The sequence below is a fragment of the Thunnus maccoyii genome, chromosome 21 (assembly GCF_910596095.1).
Source record: "Thunnus maccoyii chromosome 21, fThuMac1.1, whole genome shotgun sequence".
In the NCBI taxonomy this organism is placed as follows: domain Eukaryota; kingdom Metazoa; phylum Chordata; class Actinopteri; order Scombriformes; family Scombridae; genus Thunnus; species Thunnus maccoyii.
This window is the reverse complement of record NC_056553.1, coordinates 7344352-7365276: the sequence shown is the minus strand read 5'-3', so window position 1 is coordinate 7365276 and position 20925 is coordinate 7344352. Positions and strand designations below refer to the sequence as shown.

The 20925-nt window shown below is 40.2% G+C and overlaps 1 protein-coding gene across 2 annotated transcripts in view; it reads right to left on the bottom strand.

Moving 5' to 3' along the window:
• Nucleotides 1–20925, bottom strand: part of gpr158a (G protein-coupled receptor 158a) — a 75997-nt gene that overhangs the window by 14131 nt on the left and 40941 nt on the right. For both annotated transcript variants that reach the window (XM_042399908.1, XM_042399909.1), the window contains exons 5-6: nucleotides 18715–18783; nucleotides 2339–2448 (exon numbers count right to left, since the gene is read on the bottom strand). In XM_042399908.1, the coding sequence (XP_042255842.1) occupies nucleotides 2339–2448; nucleotides 18715–18783 (179 nt within the window). The remainder of the gene's footprint in view (nucleotides 1–2338; nucleotides 2449–18714; nucleotides 18784–20925) is intronic.

The following is a 20925-nucleotide window of genomic DNA, read 5'->3' as shown; positions in this document are numbered from 1 at the left end:
CAGTTTGTTACAGGGATAGTCAGTGGTGTCTGTGTGAATGTGAATTCCTGGATATTAAATGTTCATCTGCAATTTTCTGTAGTGGTCCCAGTAATATTGGTGGTTAAGCAAAAAAAAAAAAGGTTATAAATGAAGCTGCAAGAACAATACACTCCACTCATATCTTGGGATGTTTGATTTGAAAGAGAACTTATTTTAATTTTAATTATAACTATTCTAATTATCTGTTAACTCCCCCTGCTCTTTCATCTGTTTCACTTGGCGGATGTCTCGTTTTTCACTCTGCACTGGGTGTTTTGTCAGAGTGATGGTGATTTGGGGTGCTTTAACTGTGCGCTCTCTCTCATGCCTCTATGTACCTTCACTCTACCTCTTTCTTGGTTGATGATTTTTTATTTATTATAATTATGAATTAAAGTTTTCACAGCACTTTAGGCGCAAATTCAGGAGGCTCATCTCCACCTGGTTACCGCAGTTACAGTCAAATCAAGCGCACCTGCAGAGCAGCTGCCCCACACTAACCTGATATAACAGCCTACATGAGTCTCATGTTTTACCTGCAAGACTCGTGTTTTAATGATGTTGTTCATCATTTGTAATGTGAACACATCAGAGAAATAAAAAGTGTGTGTCCTGGTATTGGTTCAGTTATAAAATAGCGTCTCTCCTGCCGGCTGTTGATGGAGCTGTCAGCTGGAGAGTCGATCACACTGGACGTCAGCGGAGGAGACGGCAGAGACGCTGATATGTGTCTGTCGAAACAGGAGTTTAGCCGACTTTGCTGTATTTAATATCGAGTGAGAGTGTCAGAGCTTACAGCAGGAAACACAGTCACTCTGTGTCGCGCTGCTGTGCTCTGCTTCCATCATCACATAACATTTCATTTTGAAAGAGCAATGGCCAATGAGGCTCCAACACTCCGCCGGTTGACCAATGGTGAAACTTTATCACTCACTCAGTCTATCACAGACAACCACGGTTATAGGACAAGACTGCAACTTGATTTGTCTAACTTAGACTGCTGAAGTCTCATATGACCCTTGGCTGAAATTAGGAATGCATTGTTGCACAGAAAAAGGATTGTGGATTTTGGCCCATATTTCTTACAGTTTAGTGTAGCACACGAGGAACTCTTCACAGCCAGTATGGACAGGAATTATTACAATAATCAGTATTTGTCTCAGTGTGCAAATGGTAGGTGAGTACTGAAAAGTCATACATACAGTCATATGAATAATTTGTGACAGAGATGACAAAAAATGATTCATTCATTTTGTAAGGCAATGACAATCAATCTGTTTTGTCGTTTAGTTTGGAGAACTTTCCATTTGAACAATAAAAAGCTGAAGATACATATAACTTGAAATGATGTCACACTATTTACTTTTAACTACTACAAATTTCCCTCGAAGTACAAGGTCCATGTCTTTTAGCTGTTTTTAAAAGAGCTAGATTGTCTAAAAGCTTTTTTTTTCTTTTAGTGTTGATATAATACAAAACAGCAGAAAATTCCAACATGTTAAACGCATCATAATTCAAAGCAGTTATTCATTCGCTGCACTTCTACAAGCTTCTAACACAGACAAACACTGATAACCAGGAATTAAACTATGCCCAAACACATGACCAGCCATCGCTATTATTAGGCTCTGCCCTTCACACACATTGATGAAGTGTCCACTGTGCTCCCCACTAATGAGCCCCCCATCAAAAATTGATCTGTGCAATATGTTAACTTGCACCTCTAAGGGTTTACTCAGCTCCCGCTAGCATTACCCACATACTCTTAATCAGCATCTTCATTAGGCCTTTTTGACAGATTCACCTGACAAAAAGCCCCACAGATGAACAATTCCAAGTGTGTTACTTTAAATACAACAGACCCTTGTCTCATTATCGGCTGTTCGGTGCTGGATAAACCCCCCCCCCCCCGCTCTCCTCTGTATCCTCTGGCAGTCCTCTCTCAGTGAGGTCCTTTCCCTTCCTCTGCTCTCACATGCATTTGTCTCTTGCCAACCATCATTCAATACTACATTATATATCATTTGGGGTTTTCTTAATTACTTTTACTTAGCAATTCTCTCTTCCACTTAATTAGGCAGTAAATCCACCCCTAAACATGTACAGCAGTGTAGTCTGGTGATGAAGAAGCTGAGAAACATGCTGCCTCAACACTTCATACGGCTCTTACTTTTACAAGGAATTAAGATCTAAGACACAGTGTAATTGCACTTAAAGAGGTCAGTGTAATCCGATAGTCGTTTCCTGGGATGGATAACGATGTTGGACAAATGGGTTTTGTGTAGTTGTGTGTGTGTGTGTGTGCTGTGTGTATTACCTGTACAGCTTCAGAGTCAGTGTCCCGTAGACGGTGGCGAAGCCCAGCAGTCGAACCCATCGCAGCAGGATGCAGCGGAACACGCTCGGCTGGAAATAGAGAATCCCGACCTGCGAGAGGAAAGAAGAAGCCTTAAATAACGCAGGACGTGCAAAGAAACAGAAGCAATGATAAGTAAGAGAGCCGTTCCACTGTGAGTTTTCCAAATTAAATACAAAGTCGTGTGAAGCTGCTCCCTGATTGCGCCCCAATGGACAGCTCTCTAAACAGTGAAGTAATCGAATTTCATTGTTTGTTCAAACTGTCTCCTAGTTTAATGTACACTATGTAAACTCATTCATTAATTCACTCCATCATCAGTCACCTGCCCCCCCTTACTCCAGAGTATTTTAACTTCTTCTACTTCCTCAAAAACTCAATTATACAGTTATTTTACACAGACGGTATCAACAATTTCCACTTCCTGTTGCCACCATTAGACTTTCAAAAGGAATGCTAAACAACTAAATGTTACAAAACCTTCAGTAGAACATTTTCCATCTGTTAGGTTGAAGTGGATAAGCAGGTGTTTAAGCTTTCATTATTTCTCTTCAGTGTCAAGTAAAGTTTGACATACTTCAAACTGTCTATGGATAAAAACAAAAGCTTACAGCAGGTGTTGCATCCATTATTAAAGAAGTCAAAACTCCAGCAAACACTTGTAGTACGAAGAACAACTTTATTGTGAGCCCAATGACATCATGGTCATTATACAGCAATATAGTATAGTCTTTATACTTCAAGTGTTGTTGGAGTTTTGACTTCTTCAGACTTGTTTCCTCCTCTGTGCACCTTGGAAGTAGATGAAGTTGTGCCACAGATCATTACTCAAAGTCCTCCAGAGGAAGGGCAATAACACCAGTCACATAAGAGTCCAGTATGCTGGAAAATATACACACTCATGCAACTCGAACTTCCCCAAATGGCATATTTTAGACGTCACCCACATAACATGTTAAGTTACAGACGGGTAGAATCAGATGCATGATGTCGCCTCCTGTTACAGTAACACAATGCAACTACACAAAGTAAACGATATACTGTAAGTTTTATATTGATAACGAAAAATGTAAGGATGAGTAAATTAGTACATCAGTACATGACATTGTCTTTCCATGAGTTTTTATGTTTGTGTGGATTAATTACATTAATTGGATTAATGCCTAGTTGAATGTTTGGTTGTTGTAGTTATTTTAAGTTTAAATATACTGTATTGGATGCAGATAATTTATTAAAACTGTGATGATGGTAAATTTGGTAACATATTCATCCACGTTATGGATAATTTGATGAATTTGGATTATTATATAGCTACCCCAGTTAAACAGAATCAAACTCATGCAAGAACTGTATGTTGTTCCCCAATTTTAGAAAATAAAATTAATTAAAAATCAAATAAATCAGCAATTATTCAATACTGCGCAGTATGTTCGGTGTAAACACACAGAGGAGTTCATTGTCTGAACCACACTGTGAGAGGCTCTGCTCTAATAGGCATAGAGTGAGCTGCACTATTCCCTCACAATGACTTACTGCTTCTCACTGCTTCTCTGCCTCACATACATCGGTGGGGTGCAGCCAGTGCTGTGATATCCTTTCAAGTCGTACAAGTAAACAAGTCCTTAATTTTCAATCATGTTAGGAAACAGAAAAGAACAAGTATAACTTGCATGAATTTTGCTCTTTATTTATTGTAATTACTATGAGTAGTACAACTGTTACTGCAGCTATTATTTAAATTAAATAATAAAGATAGAGCTCCATTTGTGGGACCATTTTTCAATAAATCACATCTGACACGTCAAAGCGAAAATTCATGATTTACAGCTAAAAACAAGATAGGACAGCGAAGCTCTGTTGCCATCCTTGGCATTACTCAAAAAAAACAAATCCATCTCAGTCTGCTAACATCATAGAAAGCTTGCCCTTGAGACAAGGAGGAGGGCATTCACCCATGTTTGCTACAACGACTTAGAAACACACTGAAATGGTGCCCATCCCAGTCGACAAAAAAAAAAACACTGATGGTCTTCCAAAGACATAAAAAGCGCCAAAACAAACACACACACACAAAAAAAGAATGAAACAAACATCTGAGGCAACATAATTATCTGTCCGTTGCAGATGTGCAGCGATTTCCCCTGTGGGATTGTTAATGTTAATCGGATTAGCTGAGGCATTAATACGTTCCCTCAGGCAACAGCGAAGACGCAGGCATGTGGATATTTTTGCTCACTAGGTTTGAATCAGTTAAGGGACACAGAGGACCCCACAGGAAAAAGGGTGGCCCACATCCTCATCTGCTCGCAGTCGCTGGACGACCGTACGCAGCAACTTCTGACTCAAACAGAGCTTGCTCCAGTTGACTCAGCTCTGTGACAGAGACGTGGAACAGAACAAATACTGAATAGATGCATGCTCAGTTGTTAATCTTAAATGCATACAAGGTTTTGTCCTGAATTTTGCTTTATGCAGGCTGAAAAAGACTCTGAAACTACCTTTCAGAGAATCATCGGAAACTAAACCTCACCTGAACCAGTGGGGTTGAGGAAAATATCTAAACAACAATATGTGACCGCTCCTTAGTGCATTTCTTTTTTCACCAAATAGAGAGGCACAGGAGCTGATAAAGAGATAGCAGGCCGGGCAGGCACTGAGCAACTTGCTGACGCACGTTTGGGTCCACAGGGACAGAGGAGGGCACAGGAAGATGAGTAAAAATGCACCAGGGGAAAACACAGCTCATGACTCCTTTTTAGATAAACTACAAAATAGCGGCTGTATCTCTATCACGTGCCAGTTCAAGGCTGGTGTTGTTTGTGAGGAGATAGAGGCAGGCGGGGAGGTGTTATCAGCAGCATTGCTCCCTCGAGGCCCAGCTCCAAATGATCCGAACGAGTCGTCATAAAAAAGTTTTCAAACCATTTAGCAGTTTGAGCTTCTCTTTAATGGTGTGATCTCACCTACTCTTCATTTTCACTGGTCAAAACCACAGTGGAAAAGTTTTGTATTTAGTTATTTACAGGTTCCTGCCAACAAACAAGCCAGTGTCAGATAAGCTGCTCATTACACAAGCTAACATCACAGAGAGGACATTCCTGACTTTTTGTCAGAATTTTTCCATTTCAAGCAGCATTGGCTTTGTCTCTTGAAATCCCTTTTAATTAAATGTGTCCCGACCATAGTCTGTATATAAATATGGATGTAGCGAAGTGTGATGTCACAAACTGGTTTGTATTGGAGCCAGTCTGAAGTCCAGAGTTGCTGCTTTGCTTTGAGGCAAATGCTAGCTTACTGGAAACACTGAGCGGTGCACACTTGGGCTAACATTACTTACTTAATGTTACGTAACATTAAACTTACTGAAATAATTCAACAATAGTCCGACTCAGTGTGAGCAGCAGGTGAGCGAACTGTCAATCATGGCTGTCAATCAACGGCCACACGGCAGACATCAAAGCCACTATAATTCCTCAAATCTTATCAACGGAGCAATCATTTCCAAAATGACCACCAGCGCTCTTATTAGAGGGCCAGAATCTAGTGATTGAAACCATAATGACTTGTTGAAAAAAACGATTAACTTAAAGTATCTCTAGAGAGAAGTTGACACTTTTTGAATGGGATTCAGTTGGAGCCATGGACGTTTTGGAGCCAGCATCTATTGGCCATCGATGGCATTTCACTTTAAGGTACTTCTACACTGACTTCATCCTCAAGCCGTGGTAGTTGCCGTTGATCCTGATGTGTTCCCTTACATGCGGCCCACATAATTTGAGCAGACACTCTATCTTTACTTAACAATCTTAGCTGTGTCAAGCTAACCCTTCCAAGCACAAATAACCACTAGTAATGACATCTGTGTCTTTACACCACAGAGAGTTGAAGTTGGAAGCCCTCCATGTGGTCATATAAAACAAAGATGTCTATGCATATTGATACTTGTTTGATATATTTTTAATAAGATGATCTTTTCATGCTCTTCAAAGCAGAACACAAACAAATATGATGCCAAGATTCACACGACAACTTGACACATAACAACCACTCAGTAGTTGCTGGAGTGAGAATTATGGGACCAGAAACGGAACGACACAACGTCGAACTGCAGTGGAAGAATACTGACACTTTCAGGCAGCCTCTATACTGTGATTTGGTCATTTCTGTGTCCTGTCCCAAGAAGTAAATTCACCAGAGTTTTACTAAACAAATGCATGATGTTCATTTAGCTTAAAATACGTTAAAAAAAAAAGATTTTGATCTGCTTGTAGTGTTTGTCTGTAAAGAGGATATTCAGAAAATATTACAGAATAGGATGAGGATCAAATGATAGCTCCAGTGCTCACTGTAACATAAAGCGAACAATGCATTCCCCTTGGACTCTCAGCTCTCCCCAGTTCATCTGATACCATGAGGTATATCCCCATCCCCAGTGCCCCAATTGAAGCTCAAACCAATGTCAATAGTGATATTTTAGGGTAAAAACCAGCACAGTCATTGTCCTCAGACGTTGCCGTGACCCTTAGACCAGGCAATGCTGATTCATTACGCAGCTGTACTTCCCATCAGTAGGGTTTCTGGGAAGAAACTGGCCCTGAACCTCTGACAGGTTTCTCTTAACGCCAGTGTGCATAAAGAGTAAGATCAGTTTCTGCCTCCTTTCTCTTTTGAAACCTACCATTAATAATCAATGCTAAGTGCTGGGAATCTTGGATTCAGCGCTGTGGGAAAGGAAGGGGATCAGGTGTTGGTGAATGTGTGTGTGCGTGACGGGATTGAGAGGGTCAGGGTGCTGCATACCTATCTAATGGACATCAATACCGAGGAGACAATTATCAACACACTTACTACTCTTCAGCCTGCCCCCCCCCCCCCCCCGTTTGTCTCGTCTCAGTTACAGCATGAGTAAAGGCTTCTGGAAATGCTGAGTGAGCGTTGCCAAGCAGCCCTCTTAGCATCCAACGTTTTTAAATGTTACTGATTATTCTGGGTTTCATTAGCATCAGATCAGTGGGATGGACGTGTAGAAATGTCACCTCTTTCAATAACAGTTTCAATGAAGCTCTTTACAGCGTCCCTCTTTTCAAGTGGCACAGATTTTTTAACTGGTAGTGAAGACATTTTTGGGAGTTTTATTTGGGGTTCAGGCAGGCAGGCAGGTGAACACGTCCTAGCTGGATGTCTGCCCTGCTGATGGTGTCCATCTCCAGGCTCCCCAGACACCAAACTGAACACAAACCAGACTCTGCGTCCAAACTCCAAAACGAAATCTTGTCATGTGGAAAGAACAAACAGAACAACATGTTCCGCAGATGCACACCTGAGAAGAGTAACATTTAGCTCCCGTAGACAGCTGAAACTTTTTTGAAGCTGTGGAAGTGCATTACTTTTAAGGCAACTTTATGTCCAGGAGTTTCTTCCCCATCAAACCTCCCCCTGACTATTCAGTAAGGACAGCTGGTTTAGACCAGTTTACAGACCAGTATAGTTTACAAATATTACCTAATTTCTGTATAATGGTGTCCTTCACCTTCTATCATGCTAATAATTATCTCTTGCTTTAATTTTAGGAAAGTGGGAATGCAAAAATGGTTACTTGAGCTTTATGCAAGATTATTTCATCTTGTGACCAAGCAAGTATCAATGTTAAACCTGCAGTGCGGAACGTTTAGGTGTTAATGAACCATTACATTCAAGCCCTTGCCAAACCAGTTCACACAATGCTGATGAAGTCTGTCACCAGCAGATGAATCTCTCTGTGTTTCACAGTATACAGAGTTTTTAAATCTCATGTCGGGCGCAACTTTCCAGCTCTGGCCGTTTGGCCATTAATCATGCGGCTCCTCTAGACTTTCCAGATGTTATCGGACTGAATGGATCAAATTCTGATGGGGGGCTGTGTGATGCTCAAAACAATTTATCCACCATGTTACAGCCGCAACAGTAGGTTATGGCCAGTGGTGTACTGGGACAAATCCCATTTGGCCAGTGGACCGTCAAAAAATACATTTTTGGGCTGGTCAAAACATACCGGTTTTTACCGGCCCTCTCTGTGTGCCAGTCACACAGGATGCGCATGAGAGTGCTGTATGTGTCAGGCTATCACGGCTGAGCGCCCCCCTTTACTCTGACTGCAAGAAGGGGGAGACAAAAGACCCGGACTCCAGCTTTAAGCAAGTAAGTTTATAAATACTGTGTTGCCCCTCTCAGTTATTTTTTATCATGTTGGATGTCTATGTCGAACACATTCAAAGGTCTAAAACTTGAGGTAAACATATGTAAAAATGCTTCCAGCTTGTGATAAAAGTTTTATTGGTGTGAAATTTAATACATGTCGCCAAACACCTCATTTAATTAACAATGATTAAGAAAGAGAAGACGGAAAGTTTAGTATGTGTAGTCCTAAATCCCAGTAGATTATTTAACCATGATCAAGGTAAAACGGGGAGTGATGGGAGTCTAAAAGAACAGACAAGAGCAAGATTCACACGCTCACCGATCAATCAACACTCAGTCGCTTAATTTGCAGTTATCTTTCATTCCTCGTCATCTGTCATTTCAGCAGCCACCTGCTGGCTCCACACAGAGATTCAGTGGGTTGGTTACCAGCTAGAGAGTGTCCCTGTTGATACGGCCATGATGCAAGCCAGCCAGCTGTGGTGTGAGCAGCAGCTATCCAGGGAGCTGTTTTGATGTTGGATACCTCGGTCTTAGACTCTCATGCTTTACGCAGTGAAACTTAGCATTTGCTTCTGTTAGGAGTTATCTGATTATTATGTCCATTTTGAAAAAGACCGTGGACAATCTCCTCTCTTTATTGTTGCCTTCTACACGACAGAAATGCTAAAAATGTAACATAGAGATACATGAGGACAGCAGCCTGTTGCACCGTTTGATGTGTCTTGCTTAGGTGAGGAGGATAAGCACTGACAAGCAGCCAGGTGGTGCCAGCAAAAATTTCCATCTCAAGTTAAAGCTGCATCAAAATCTTACTCATGCCTTCGTCTTTTCCTAATAACTGTAACTGTTACTGGTTTCCTGACAAGCAATCTCTTGTGTAAGTGTTTGGTTTCCAAATCGAAAGACCCCTGTTTGTATCCCAACTCCTATCATAGTTTTAATTGGATAAATGTAACCAAACTTAAACCAAAGAAGCAGAACATCAGAGAGTAATTTTTGAAAAACACACTGACAAGCAGCCAAATTTGTCTTATGTGTATGAAGACTTTTTGGTTTTTAAGTCAAAATTGTTTGGAAGAAACTAGAACTGTTGGCTGTAAACTGTGCTGGTGTTTTTTTTTTTTAGGTAGAGAATAATTTTCTGCTTTTTGATTTATTAATTGCAACAAACATAGTTAAAAAATACTAAAGGCATACAGATGCAGTTTAAAGTAGGGTGGGTTTAAGTTTCTCTCTCAAGTGCTACTTTTTCATTCTTCACACAACTACTTCTATTCCTAAATCTTTGAGGAGAGACTGTTCAAAAGTTTGTACGATTCAAACAACTTTGTTTGGTTGAAATATACCTTAACTGTGACCTTACCTTGAGCTAATAGCAGAGTTCACTGCTTAAATATAAACACAGCCAGTTAGCGCCTAACTTTAAAGTTGTGAAAACAGAAACTCTGGCACTCTTCAGTCCCTGAAGGCTTCATGTGAGAACAGTAACCCACCCACAACCAAAATATGACGCCCAAGTGGATGCACCACAGAGCATACACAAATCATTTTGTGCTAGACCGCTTTAGATAATTAGCTATCGCTGTGGGGCAAACAGGAGATATTCAACAAATTACACTCAAAAAAAAGAAAGTGGGTGGATTCTTTTATTAGAATAACACAGTTAGCAAAAAAAAAAGCACCAAAAAGCAGCAGTGTGTAATTAACCTGTAATGTGTAGACGATAAAAATGCAAATGTGTCTGTGTGTGCAGGAGGGTCGATGAAGAGGATGAATCCTTCAGGGATTGATCCCTTCCCTGTGAAGGTCAGGGTCCCACAGGGTATTGATCACATACGATGTCAGACTTCTCCCTAAATGCCATGAAATGAGTTTTCCACACTCGGTTGTGAGTAAAAATACGAAACTATAGTAGTTATCAGTGAGTAAGATTATGCTTTTAGAGTATTTTAACACTATATTTACTTTTTTGATGTACAACCACTTTATTTTTCTATCATTTTATATTCTGTCATGGTCACACTAATCTGGCAAAGAGAGTGCAACTGATGCTATTCATGGCCTCTGGATTTAAATTCATTTTTTGCATGAAGAAGGCGTGTTAAAGCCAAAATTGGATGTTAAGTTACTCTTAAGTGTTATACGTAAACCTATATTAACTGTTTCTTTTGTTGTTTGTTTTTTGCCATCTGGGGGATAACAATTCACTCCCCTTTTACCTCTGTTTTGGTCTCCACCATCTCCTTGGGTAGATATTCTGGCTCTTCAGCTGCTAAATGCTCCACTGTGTTCACTGAGTTGCCTCTGATTTTGTCTATCTGCTGTTTGGTGCTGAGCAGATAGCGTGCAGTGCGTTTATCAGAGATTTTTAATTAAAAACAGCCGCCCGCTACTGCTGGAAACAAGGTTGGTGAGACTGAACCAAAACCAAAACAATGAGCTGAATGAAGCTAAAAAGCTCAGAAGATCTGATCTATTATATGTTGGTTTGTCACAACAAGTAACTACTTTCACATTGCATGTAGTAATTTGATCCATTGTTAATATATAAATATTGATTAGTGCAGCTTCAAGTCTTAAGATATTTTGGTTACAACTTCAACATCATCACTTTTTCCAAACTCATTTTCCAAAACACGACAATGAAAGTCCAAATGGTGGTTCTGAATTCTTTGGTTTAACAAACAATCAAATTATCCTCGATAATGCTTAATGTGCTTAATGTAGCATTTCTAAACATAAACACATCATTATAAAATTAATTGATGCCTTACTGTAAATGAATGAGACCTATGTGGAATCAATTCTTGTCTATCTAACACCAGTGGTGCTCTTAATGCTAATGTCGGTCAAAATTTAGATCACTTAACATTCTACTTCAAAGATAAAACCTTTATGTATGTAGATATGTGCACTTGGAGGACACTTTGTTGGGGGTGGTATGTATATATGTATAAATATACAGATGCAATAGGTGGGAATGTGTGTAGGTATGTATATAAGTATGCATGTGTGTACAATAAGGGTGTTTATGTGTGCATATATACAGATAGATAGAAATATTTATTTTGTTATTTGTCTTTCTTTGTAACTTTATATGTATAAGGATGTATTGTTTTTTACTGTAGCCGATGTGATGGTACAGGGTACCTTAGTCATCTGTGACTTGTCTTACTATCTTTGCCTTGAAAGAGGAAAACAATGGAAGTAAGTTGTCTTTTAGCATTACTGTGTTATCCCTGACATTCTAAATGCATATGTATTTGTCACAGTGTATGGCATTTTTATATATATTTGTTTTGATATGCCAAACAAATCAAATCAAAACAAAACCTCCCTTCGACTACTGTATACTGTATCACTAACATGCATTTGTTTCTGACCTGGTGACCAAGGAGAAAATGAAATGTAGAACTCAGTGATTTGATTTGTGACTGCCATACTCTGAGAAACGTACCCTTGTTTATATTAATTATGTTAATATCTTAAAAGTAAATATGGTCAGAACTTAATACAGTTGAGATGCTGAGAGTGTGACCCAAATGATTTTAATTTATTTAAATTGTGCCTAGCAGAAATTCAAAATTACGGTTTGAATGATGAATTATTATCAGGGTTGGCAGCTGTGATGGGTAAAAAGAGCAATCTCATACTAATGGAGCACTTACTGAAATGAAAATGCCAAAATAAAATATCATATATTAGTCATCTGTCAGTGATGCAGTATAAACACATAAGTTTTTAAGATTTAAAAATGACTAAAACAGAGTGCTGAAAACGTTAACTGGTACCAGTCAAAAGAACAAACGGTGCTGAATTTCAGCCTTTTGTTATTACAGTTTCTTTGGAAACTGCTACCAGCTAAAGGGGGAAAAAATGACTTTCAGCCATTTAGTGTGTCTGTCTCCATCTGAGTAGAGAATGGGATGGTGCAGCCTCGGGAATCATTCTGTCACAACAAAGCTCTTGTGCTACTTAATGTTTTGACATGAAATAGTGACAGCCATCCGGTCCGCCCATGCCCCGTTTTTTCTGGTCATCATCTCCTGCTCGTTCTCCCCCCCACCCCCCCTCCATCTCTTCTTTTTCTAATCTGCGAAACACCTTCAGTATGAGAGAGTGGGAGGAAACACCGGTGGGAGGTGGGAGCAGAGGAGAGGTGGGTTGTTGTAATAGCAATGGATCCATTTTTATATGAAAGCCGACACTCACTGCCACATGGGGAGGGCAGCTTTCTGGAGGGAGGTAATGGTTTCTTCTCTGGCTTCTGCTCCCTGAGGTGGGCCGAGTGTAAATTACATCCAGCTCGGCCTCTGCACAGTCAAGACCAGAGCTGGCTGGCGATTGCCTCCCACAATTTCATTCCCTCCTCATCACCAGTTAGATCCTGAGAGATATTCCCAACTTGCCAGGGCACAACGGGACAGACGGAGAGGGAATATCCAGCCCACAGGTCGTGATGCTATTGCTCTTCTTCCAATTCCCTGTGCTGTCTGTCTCTCTGCTCATATAGATACAAGGAACACTCCAGCTGCAGCAGTGCATCCTCAACTTCAACTTATGTTTTGGGAGACTCTTCAGCGTGTTGCAAAAGGGGAAAGGGAGCATGAAGGGAGGGCTGGAAATGCACACAGCACCCTCCAGATCCACTTAAGTCAGATTGAAAGTGTCAGAACAGCTTGGATGGAAAGCAGAAGCAGAGCAAGGGAGAGAAATGGCTGGCAGACTGTGTTTCATGGCCTGTCAGGTCAGGATACATTATCCCCTGGCCATACTGTTTCTCATTAGCCCCCTGATGTGCTGTGAAGCCCTGCCTGCCTGCCTGCCATGCACGACAAATCCCTGAGTTGGGCTGAGGTGGCACCTTGGCCCAGCTTGGCACCAAAAGTCTCAGACAATGTGGTTTGACAGGTGGAAAGACAAGAAACAGGATGGGGGAATAGTACCCCAAAGACCACCAGTCTTTTGAAAACCACAAAGGTTCTCTTGAGCAGGACACTCTGCCCTCCAACAAAAGGATTAGGTTAAAAGGGGACAACAGGCTGATATAATCCCTCTCAAAGTATTTTCACAATTTTTGACAGTTTTGAGTTTGCTAGGTCAGCAATCAGAAAAACAACAGCGTCATGGGTCATAGAGCTGCCCCTTAATCGTTGATGATTTGATGCATCAGACGGGAAGCCTCTGAGTCAACTTGTATTTTGTCAGTCGAATCACTGTATACAATGACGCAGCTAAAAAAAAAAAAAAAAAAAAAAAAGGCAGAGTAACGCAGGGTGACAGCATGACAGGCTGTAAACTTTTGCAGAGTCGAGTCTCAAAATGACCTAAATACATAACAGTGATGGAGACGGAGGACAGCGTGAGGCAGAGCAGAGAGACACCATTTCCTGCTCCGACTCCGACGCTCTCAGCTCTGGTGTTGAATGTTAACGAAGTCGGCTAAACTACTTTCTGAAGCAGACGCTGGTACAACCTCCTCTACCATCCGGTGTGACTGACTCTTCGGCTGCCGTCAGCAGCCGGGTAGGAGAGACGCTCCGTGGTCCGCCAGGATTTTATAAGTAAATACCAGGACGCACCTTGCATACACATCTTTTGTCCTGTCCAACAGTCCACAACCCAAAAATATTCAGTTTACTATCATAGAAAACTAAAGAAACCAGAAAATAAACCTCTTTACATGATCACCAATTACAATAACAATAAAGTCTGTATGGAATATATAACAATTATCATGAGCAGCGAACATAAGCACAGCTGCACAGACATAGAAAAGCGAACCACAGAAACTCATCAGCTGATCATCTTACACGAAGAGAATCCACAGCAAAGTATGAATAACAACCGATTTCTGAGATGTGAATGAATACTTAGCACAAAAGGTGTCGTCGCCAACTTTAAAAGATAGAAACTTGCAGATTACCACGTTTACATTGTTAACATTTATGAATGCATAAGCGGCAGAGCAGGAGGCGTGACATGTCTCACAGGGGAGAGCGTACGGGGTAGAGAACGACAACTGTCTCTGGGGCAGCCTGCACTGGTGCACACACAGATGGGTTGGGAAGGAGGGAAGGAAAGATAAATCTCATACGGTGTGTTTACATGCAGTTCAGTAACCTGGTTGTTCTCAGCTTTCTGCAATAACCTGATTTAGTGAACATTGTGGTTTTCTTACTCCTGGTGGGATTTCTGCTAGAGAAACCTGATTTCCTGGGCATGTATACACAGGTTTCTGACAAGATTTTCACATGTGCGTAGGGTACTGTATGTGTGTGACAGCCATCTGTGACAGCAAAGTTTGACTAGAAGTGCAACTAAAATACATGCTGTAGGTCCATTTCCAGTCTAACAGTCGACTGTTCAAACATGTAGGTATGTGCACACACAGGAAAGACTGTAGCAACATAGAAATGTATGACAAGCCTCCCGAATAACTTCAATGCTTCTTGGCATGTAGACTCTCGAAGTCTCTGGAAGTCTACTGGATGGATGAACATGATTCCTCCAAACAAAATTCCCTAATTTGGTGGTCTGATGATGATGGTGGAACATGCTGTGTAAAGCTGTATGCACATTATAGCAGAAAAATGAGGCTCATTAGTATCATGTTCTGCGCTGCTCCTTGCAGGATACTTCTCACTTTTTTTGACAAATTGCAATTAGAAGAATCTTAATGTTATTTTTTAACTATTTGCAATAGTTTAGTTGCTGAAATCATCATCATCTCTTCTGAACTGTTCTGATTACCAGGCTAAATTACTTTTTCAGAGACCTACAGAACTGGTTACAATATAATATAATGGCTAACACTGTACAGACTCAAACTGGGTTTTTGTAACTGAATCTAGAGGCTGAAATTTCACCCACCAAACGTTTTAAGTTCGGTCTAAATGTGATGATGATTTGTTATTGTGTAGTTACACACAGAAATGCTCCTTATTAATTTATCCTCTTTTCTTTTACTGTAGTGCAAGCAGTAGATCATCCATTAGATTCAAAGTGCAACAAATTTGATCTTTCAGTGAAGCCCGCTCTGCTCTGCACACCGAAAACATCGGCGCAGGACAACAGACGTCATGTACAATAATGGAGGAGGAACACACAAAAGCTGTTTTTCTGCAATAACATGAATACAACATGTCGGTCCAAAATCTCCCTTATTGTTCAGCCAGGTTGAGCAGCAGTTTGGACAGTGAGGTTCTAAAAATATTGTTATGACAAGCAAAATCATGTTTAATTATTCCCCTTGTGCATTTCCTCCATTATTGTGAAGCACCTATCAGAGTGGCTGTTGGCAAGTCGGGCCCAGGTGCCACCACAATGCAACGCCTCTGATTCATTATTTCATCTGAATGTATTCCTGGCTTGACTTCAGGAGCTGGTAGCATCTGAAAAAAAAAAAAGCAAGTAGCAATAGCAATGCAAACTCTGTCACTTTACTCCAATTTTAAGCCTCCCCAGCAGCGTCAATAAGAAGCTGCAAAGAGACAAATGCGGGCCTGGCAAGCTAATCCAGGGATCACATTGTGAATCACAAATGCGCGTCCGCTCTCCTCCTCTCTCATCTCCACAGCCAGACGGAAATAGCCAGCTTTGGCACTGCCATAATTTTGCCTCTATCCTTCTGTACTCCCTGTTCTTCCCTCCTCCCCTTTCATTTCAAAGCAGGAGGGCTGAAGTTATTACATGTGACACACTCTGGAGAGAAAAAGGGGGAAAAAATTGCATTACTCCACAAAGCAGAATGCCAAGGGAATGGGATGAGATGTATCTCCTGCTGCTTAATAACAGTGGAATTATTTAAAATAGAAGCAGCAGCGGCGGCGGAATATTTCTGAATCTATATTTAGATTGGGAGTGATGCGTCTCACCATCGCAGCCACGGCTCATGTGGGATTCGCAGGGAAAGACATGGAAATGCATCAGGGTGGAGATCAATCTAGCGTGCCGCACAGAGCCGTGCAGAGAGACGCTATTTTCACATGATCTGGCTGAGATTTTTTATCAAACCGAGATCAGTCTTGTTCACAGTGACCATTTCAGCACAGAAAAATCACAGAATTTCTATCAAAACTGCTACTTATTTATGTACAAGGGTATTTCAAAGTCATGAAATTGTAATCTCTAAACTGGGTGAGATTTATACAGTAAAGTTCCCTTTGTACAACCTTTTTACAAGCCATCTATTTTTAGCATTCGGTGCCATCTCTACACCAGCTGGATACAGGAATATCATCCGCTATTTGTTCATTCACTAAGCAATAAACCGACTCCCCGGCTTGCTTTCACTCTACAAATTTCAAACATTATTACTTTCCAGGACCTTGTCGCAGGAAATTGCATTGATTAGCCAGTTGGCCTAAATCAGTTGGCTTTAATTCCATTTACCTTGCATTGCTTTGCTAAGCATATAGCTCCACATGATTGCAACTAAATTGCAATTAGCCAATGCCCCAAGCACCCAAGAGGAGGACATAATGGTGGATTCATGTAAATCAGTGTATGTGGGTGTTGGACAGAGTCTGGTCGTCTGCAAAAGTAATGAGGTGCTTCAGAAGTTGGCAAACAATGTCTGATCTTTTTACTGGCATGGATTGATTTTCACTCATGTGGATTGTATCCACATCCCAAAGTCTCCACATGTTTGAGCTCTTTTTTGAGCTTTTTTGGGGTTTTTTCTCAGTATTTTAAATGATAACTATAAGTATATAACCTCTGGCTACTTTTCCGTCTTTCATTCTTTACACCAAGAAGCAATAAGGGGCCAAAGGAAACAATCTGAAACCAATGCCAGAAGTGAAAAAGTGAAAAATTGAAAAGTTAAGAATACTTTTTTTTTCATTGATTGCCTGCTCTGTAATAAAACTTTCTTTGCTTTCACTTTAACCTTGTGCAACCTTCTGTTCTGCCCTCCGGATGCAAGCACTATGTAGAACTTTAAAGTAACAGACTGTTAGTACTATGAAAAGTTATATGAGCATGATATTGCAATATATGTGTAGATAGATCAAACTCTTGGTCATATTTTCAAAAATAAATCCCTGTTGTAAAAAATAAAATGTTTGGCGGTGTTACAGCAGAAACCTTAAAAATATGGTTTATCCCTTCTTTCAAGGCAGGCTGGCAGCCCAACAATGTGATAAATCCTTGAAAATGGGATGTCCAAATTCACCACAGGGGTCTAATGATCAAAAATGGTTGGACTGCAAGTAACGAATATTTTCAATGTTGATTTAATCTGTCGTGTATTTCCTCAATTAGTTGTTTAGTCACTAAAATTGTGAAAAATGCCTTTTATAATTTTCCAGAGCCTAACGTGATATATTCAAATGGCTTGTTTTATCTGACCAACAGCTTAAAACCAACCAACCCAAAGTATTTATACTATCATATGTGCCAAAGAAAAGCATCAAATCCTCACATTTGAGAAGCTGGAACCAGTTAACTGAGTAACTGTTGGTTCAGGTTGACCATCAAAAGGGGACATTGGTGTTAAAAGCTTTGTGGAAAGGTGTGACTGACAAACCCAAAATAAAAAGAAAGAATGAAAAACGAGAATGAAAAAAGTTTGTGTTGGGAATCAAAAGTCTTCAAAGGCTGAGGTCAGAAACATTTTAAGGAATTCATTTTTCATGAAGGTCTGAATGAGCGCAGTCTGTATAAAGCAGCGTGAGTGGCTGGTCAACAGATGGTAGTGTTGACAGGCTGCAGGGTTCATTGGCCAGCTCTGTGTACAGTTAGCGGGGGGGTCACCAACAAGCCCTGGGATGTTTGTCTCTGCCAGTCCCGTTTTATCACACACACCTTGGCTGTGAAAACCCTGCTTATCACAGCTCTGTGCAGCTGTCACAAAAAACCAACCAAACGGTATGATTTATGGACTAAGGTTTATACTTTCTGACAAGCTCTGTGCCTCTGCTGCAGATATGAAACTTTGTTCTGAGCTCTGATTCTGTTTCAGATGAATGAGCGACAGTGTGAACTGAAGGTCAAACTGAATGCCAACCTTCAGTTAAGGAGAAGATTTTTGTTTTTGGCTCAGAGGAGCACGGCATGAAGATTATCAGGAAACACGTCGAGAAATGAGCACATGAAAGGGTGCGAGTCTGCACACACACAGACACACAAACTAGCAAGTGTCTCACGCTTACCGGAAAGTAGAGAAGCAGGGCTCCACACAGGATGGCCTCCAGCAGGACTAGACCCGATGCTCTGATACTCTGCCCGCAAAGAAAGATACAGTACAATCATTAAACATCTAATTTCATACATCATAAATCTGCATTAGTTGATCTTTGGGCCACTTGGAGGCTACAGGATGAAAACACAACATTGACATATTATAAGTTGTAACATGATAGCAAACAGTTGGCCATTTACACATCCAGCAGACATGGAGCAACATCAGCCTTCATTTGGAGTCAAGTTTCTGACCACCTGACGACAACAAGTCCAATATTCAGTCTTTTTTAGCTCATGTCTAGTCTCAAAAAACTCCTAAGGAAAATGTTTGTAACTGTAGCAGCTAAATGCTCCACTATGCTCACTAACTAGGGGTTTTTAGAGTTTTTTCATTAACAGCACAGCTGCAGGCTGTAAAAACAAAAAACATGAGCTGAAAGACGCTAAAACGCTGCATAAAGCTTAGGCTAACTGCAGAGTTGGTTGATCATTTTCTGCGAGTTTGTTATTACAAGTACCTCCTTTTACGTTATACATAGTTGTTTTATGCATTGTTGATATAAAAATATTTCATGTTCATTCATGCAGAAAATCCCATTAAAAATAAGATAAATACAGTAAGAGAGATAAGATATTGTAAGCGAAATTCAAAAATTGGTCATATTTAAAGTATAATAGGTAATTTATTGCAACATTATAATCCTCTATATTATGATAAAATTATCTATTTTTTTCTACAAATTGGTTATATTGGAGTCATGTGGAATATAACAAAAAACTCCCTTCATATTGTGAGGTTTAAACAAAAAAAAAAGACGATCTAAAAGGGGCATGGAGTTTTCCTCTTTTGTTGGTTAAAAGAGAACAAAGTACAGTGAAAGCTCCCGCCTCAATGACTTTTTATAGAAGGATTCACCATTTCAGTCCTTTTCTGTGCACTTCCTGTGCAAGATATTTAACAACATATCATCCTCTAATTGACAAGACGCTTGAGGGGGCTTTCAAAGAGCAGAGGACAGCTGTGCCACCCATTTAAAAATACATACAAAAGACAACACAGAACACTAGTCCTAGTTATGTAGACCGGATGAGTGTTCATCTTGTTTAAAACATGAAAAAAAAACACATTTGCAAACCAAATGAAGTTAATTTGTTTATGAAAATGAGCCGTTTTTAATCAGTCAGAAAGTCTGTGAAAAGCTTTGGAAGTAATCTCTTAAACTTAGTTTGATAAGATTAATGAGGATTACATAAGAAGTCTTTAAATTATGACAAAGCCCTGGAGTATCTAAAAGTTTCTTCTGCTTTATTAAAGGGAGCGATCCTTTGTTCAACTCTGGTTGATATTATGGCAGAGTCTTCAGGTGTTTGGAGATAGAGCAGCTAGATGTTCCCCCTGTCAGGAAAACGGTGACTCCTCAGGTTAATCCTCACACGTCTAATGCTCAAGACAAATCCTTTAATTAAGCCAATTAACTGACAGAACCAACTAGAGGCTCAGAGGATTTCATAAGTTCGGTCTAAAGTTTACTTGGGCACAAAGTGAACTCAGTAAGTAAATTACCACCAACTTTCATTTAAACTGAGCTCAGCAGTTCAGTAACACAACACATGGAAAATGTTTCACAGTATCTACAGACACGTTCTGTTTTAATTGATATTAATAATTCTGTTAAAAGCCAACTCATGAAACCTTTTGTATCTTAAGGTAATGCTCAACAGGGTAAAATCCTTTTGAAGGAATGAATATTTTTAGAATAAGTGCCAAACAGTTAGCACTAAAAATGACAGTCACCGTGGCTGAAAGAAAAAAAATTCACTTACAGAAACTCAAAGTATGTCCAAAGACTCTTAACTGTTTGCCTGATTTCTGGGAAGCTGCAGAAACATAGTGTTGACCACGTGGTACCAGTTGCATTGCCAAATTTAAAAGCAAGATTGAGTATCTTTACTCAGTCATATGCCAACAATCTTTTTTTTTAAAATGATGATCTGGATCAAAAAACAACACTTTCTCCTCCATGCAGGACCAGGACATTTGGATAAGACTGTAATTAACTTCACTTTTTTGTGGTTTTATGGTTTTTAATTCCATACGCTGAAGTATTCAGTGCTGCATCATCTTGTTATTGATGCAGTGAAAATGTCATCAGCGATCAAGGAGACGTGGCAAAGATATT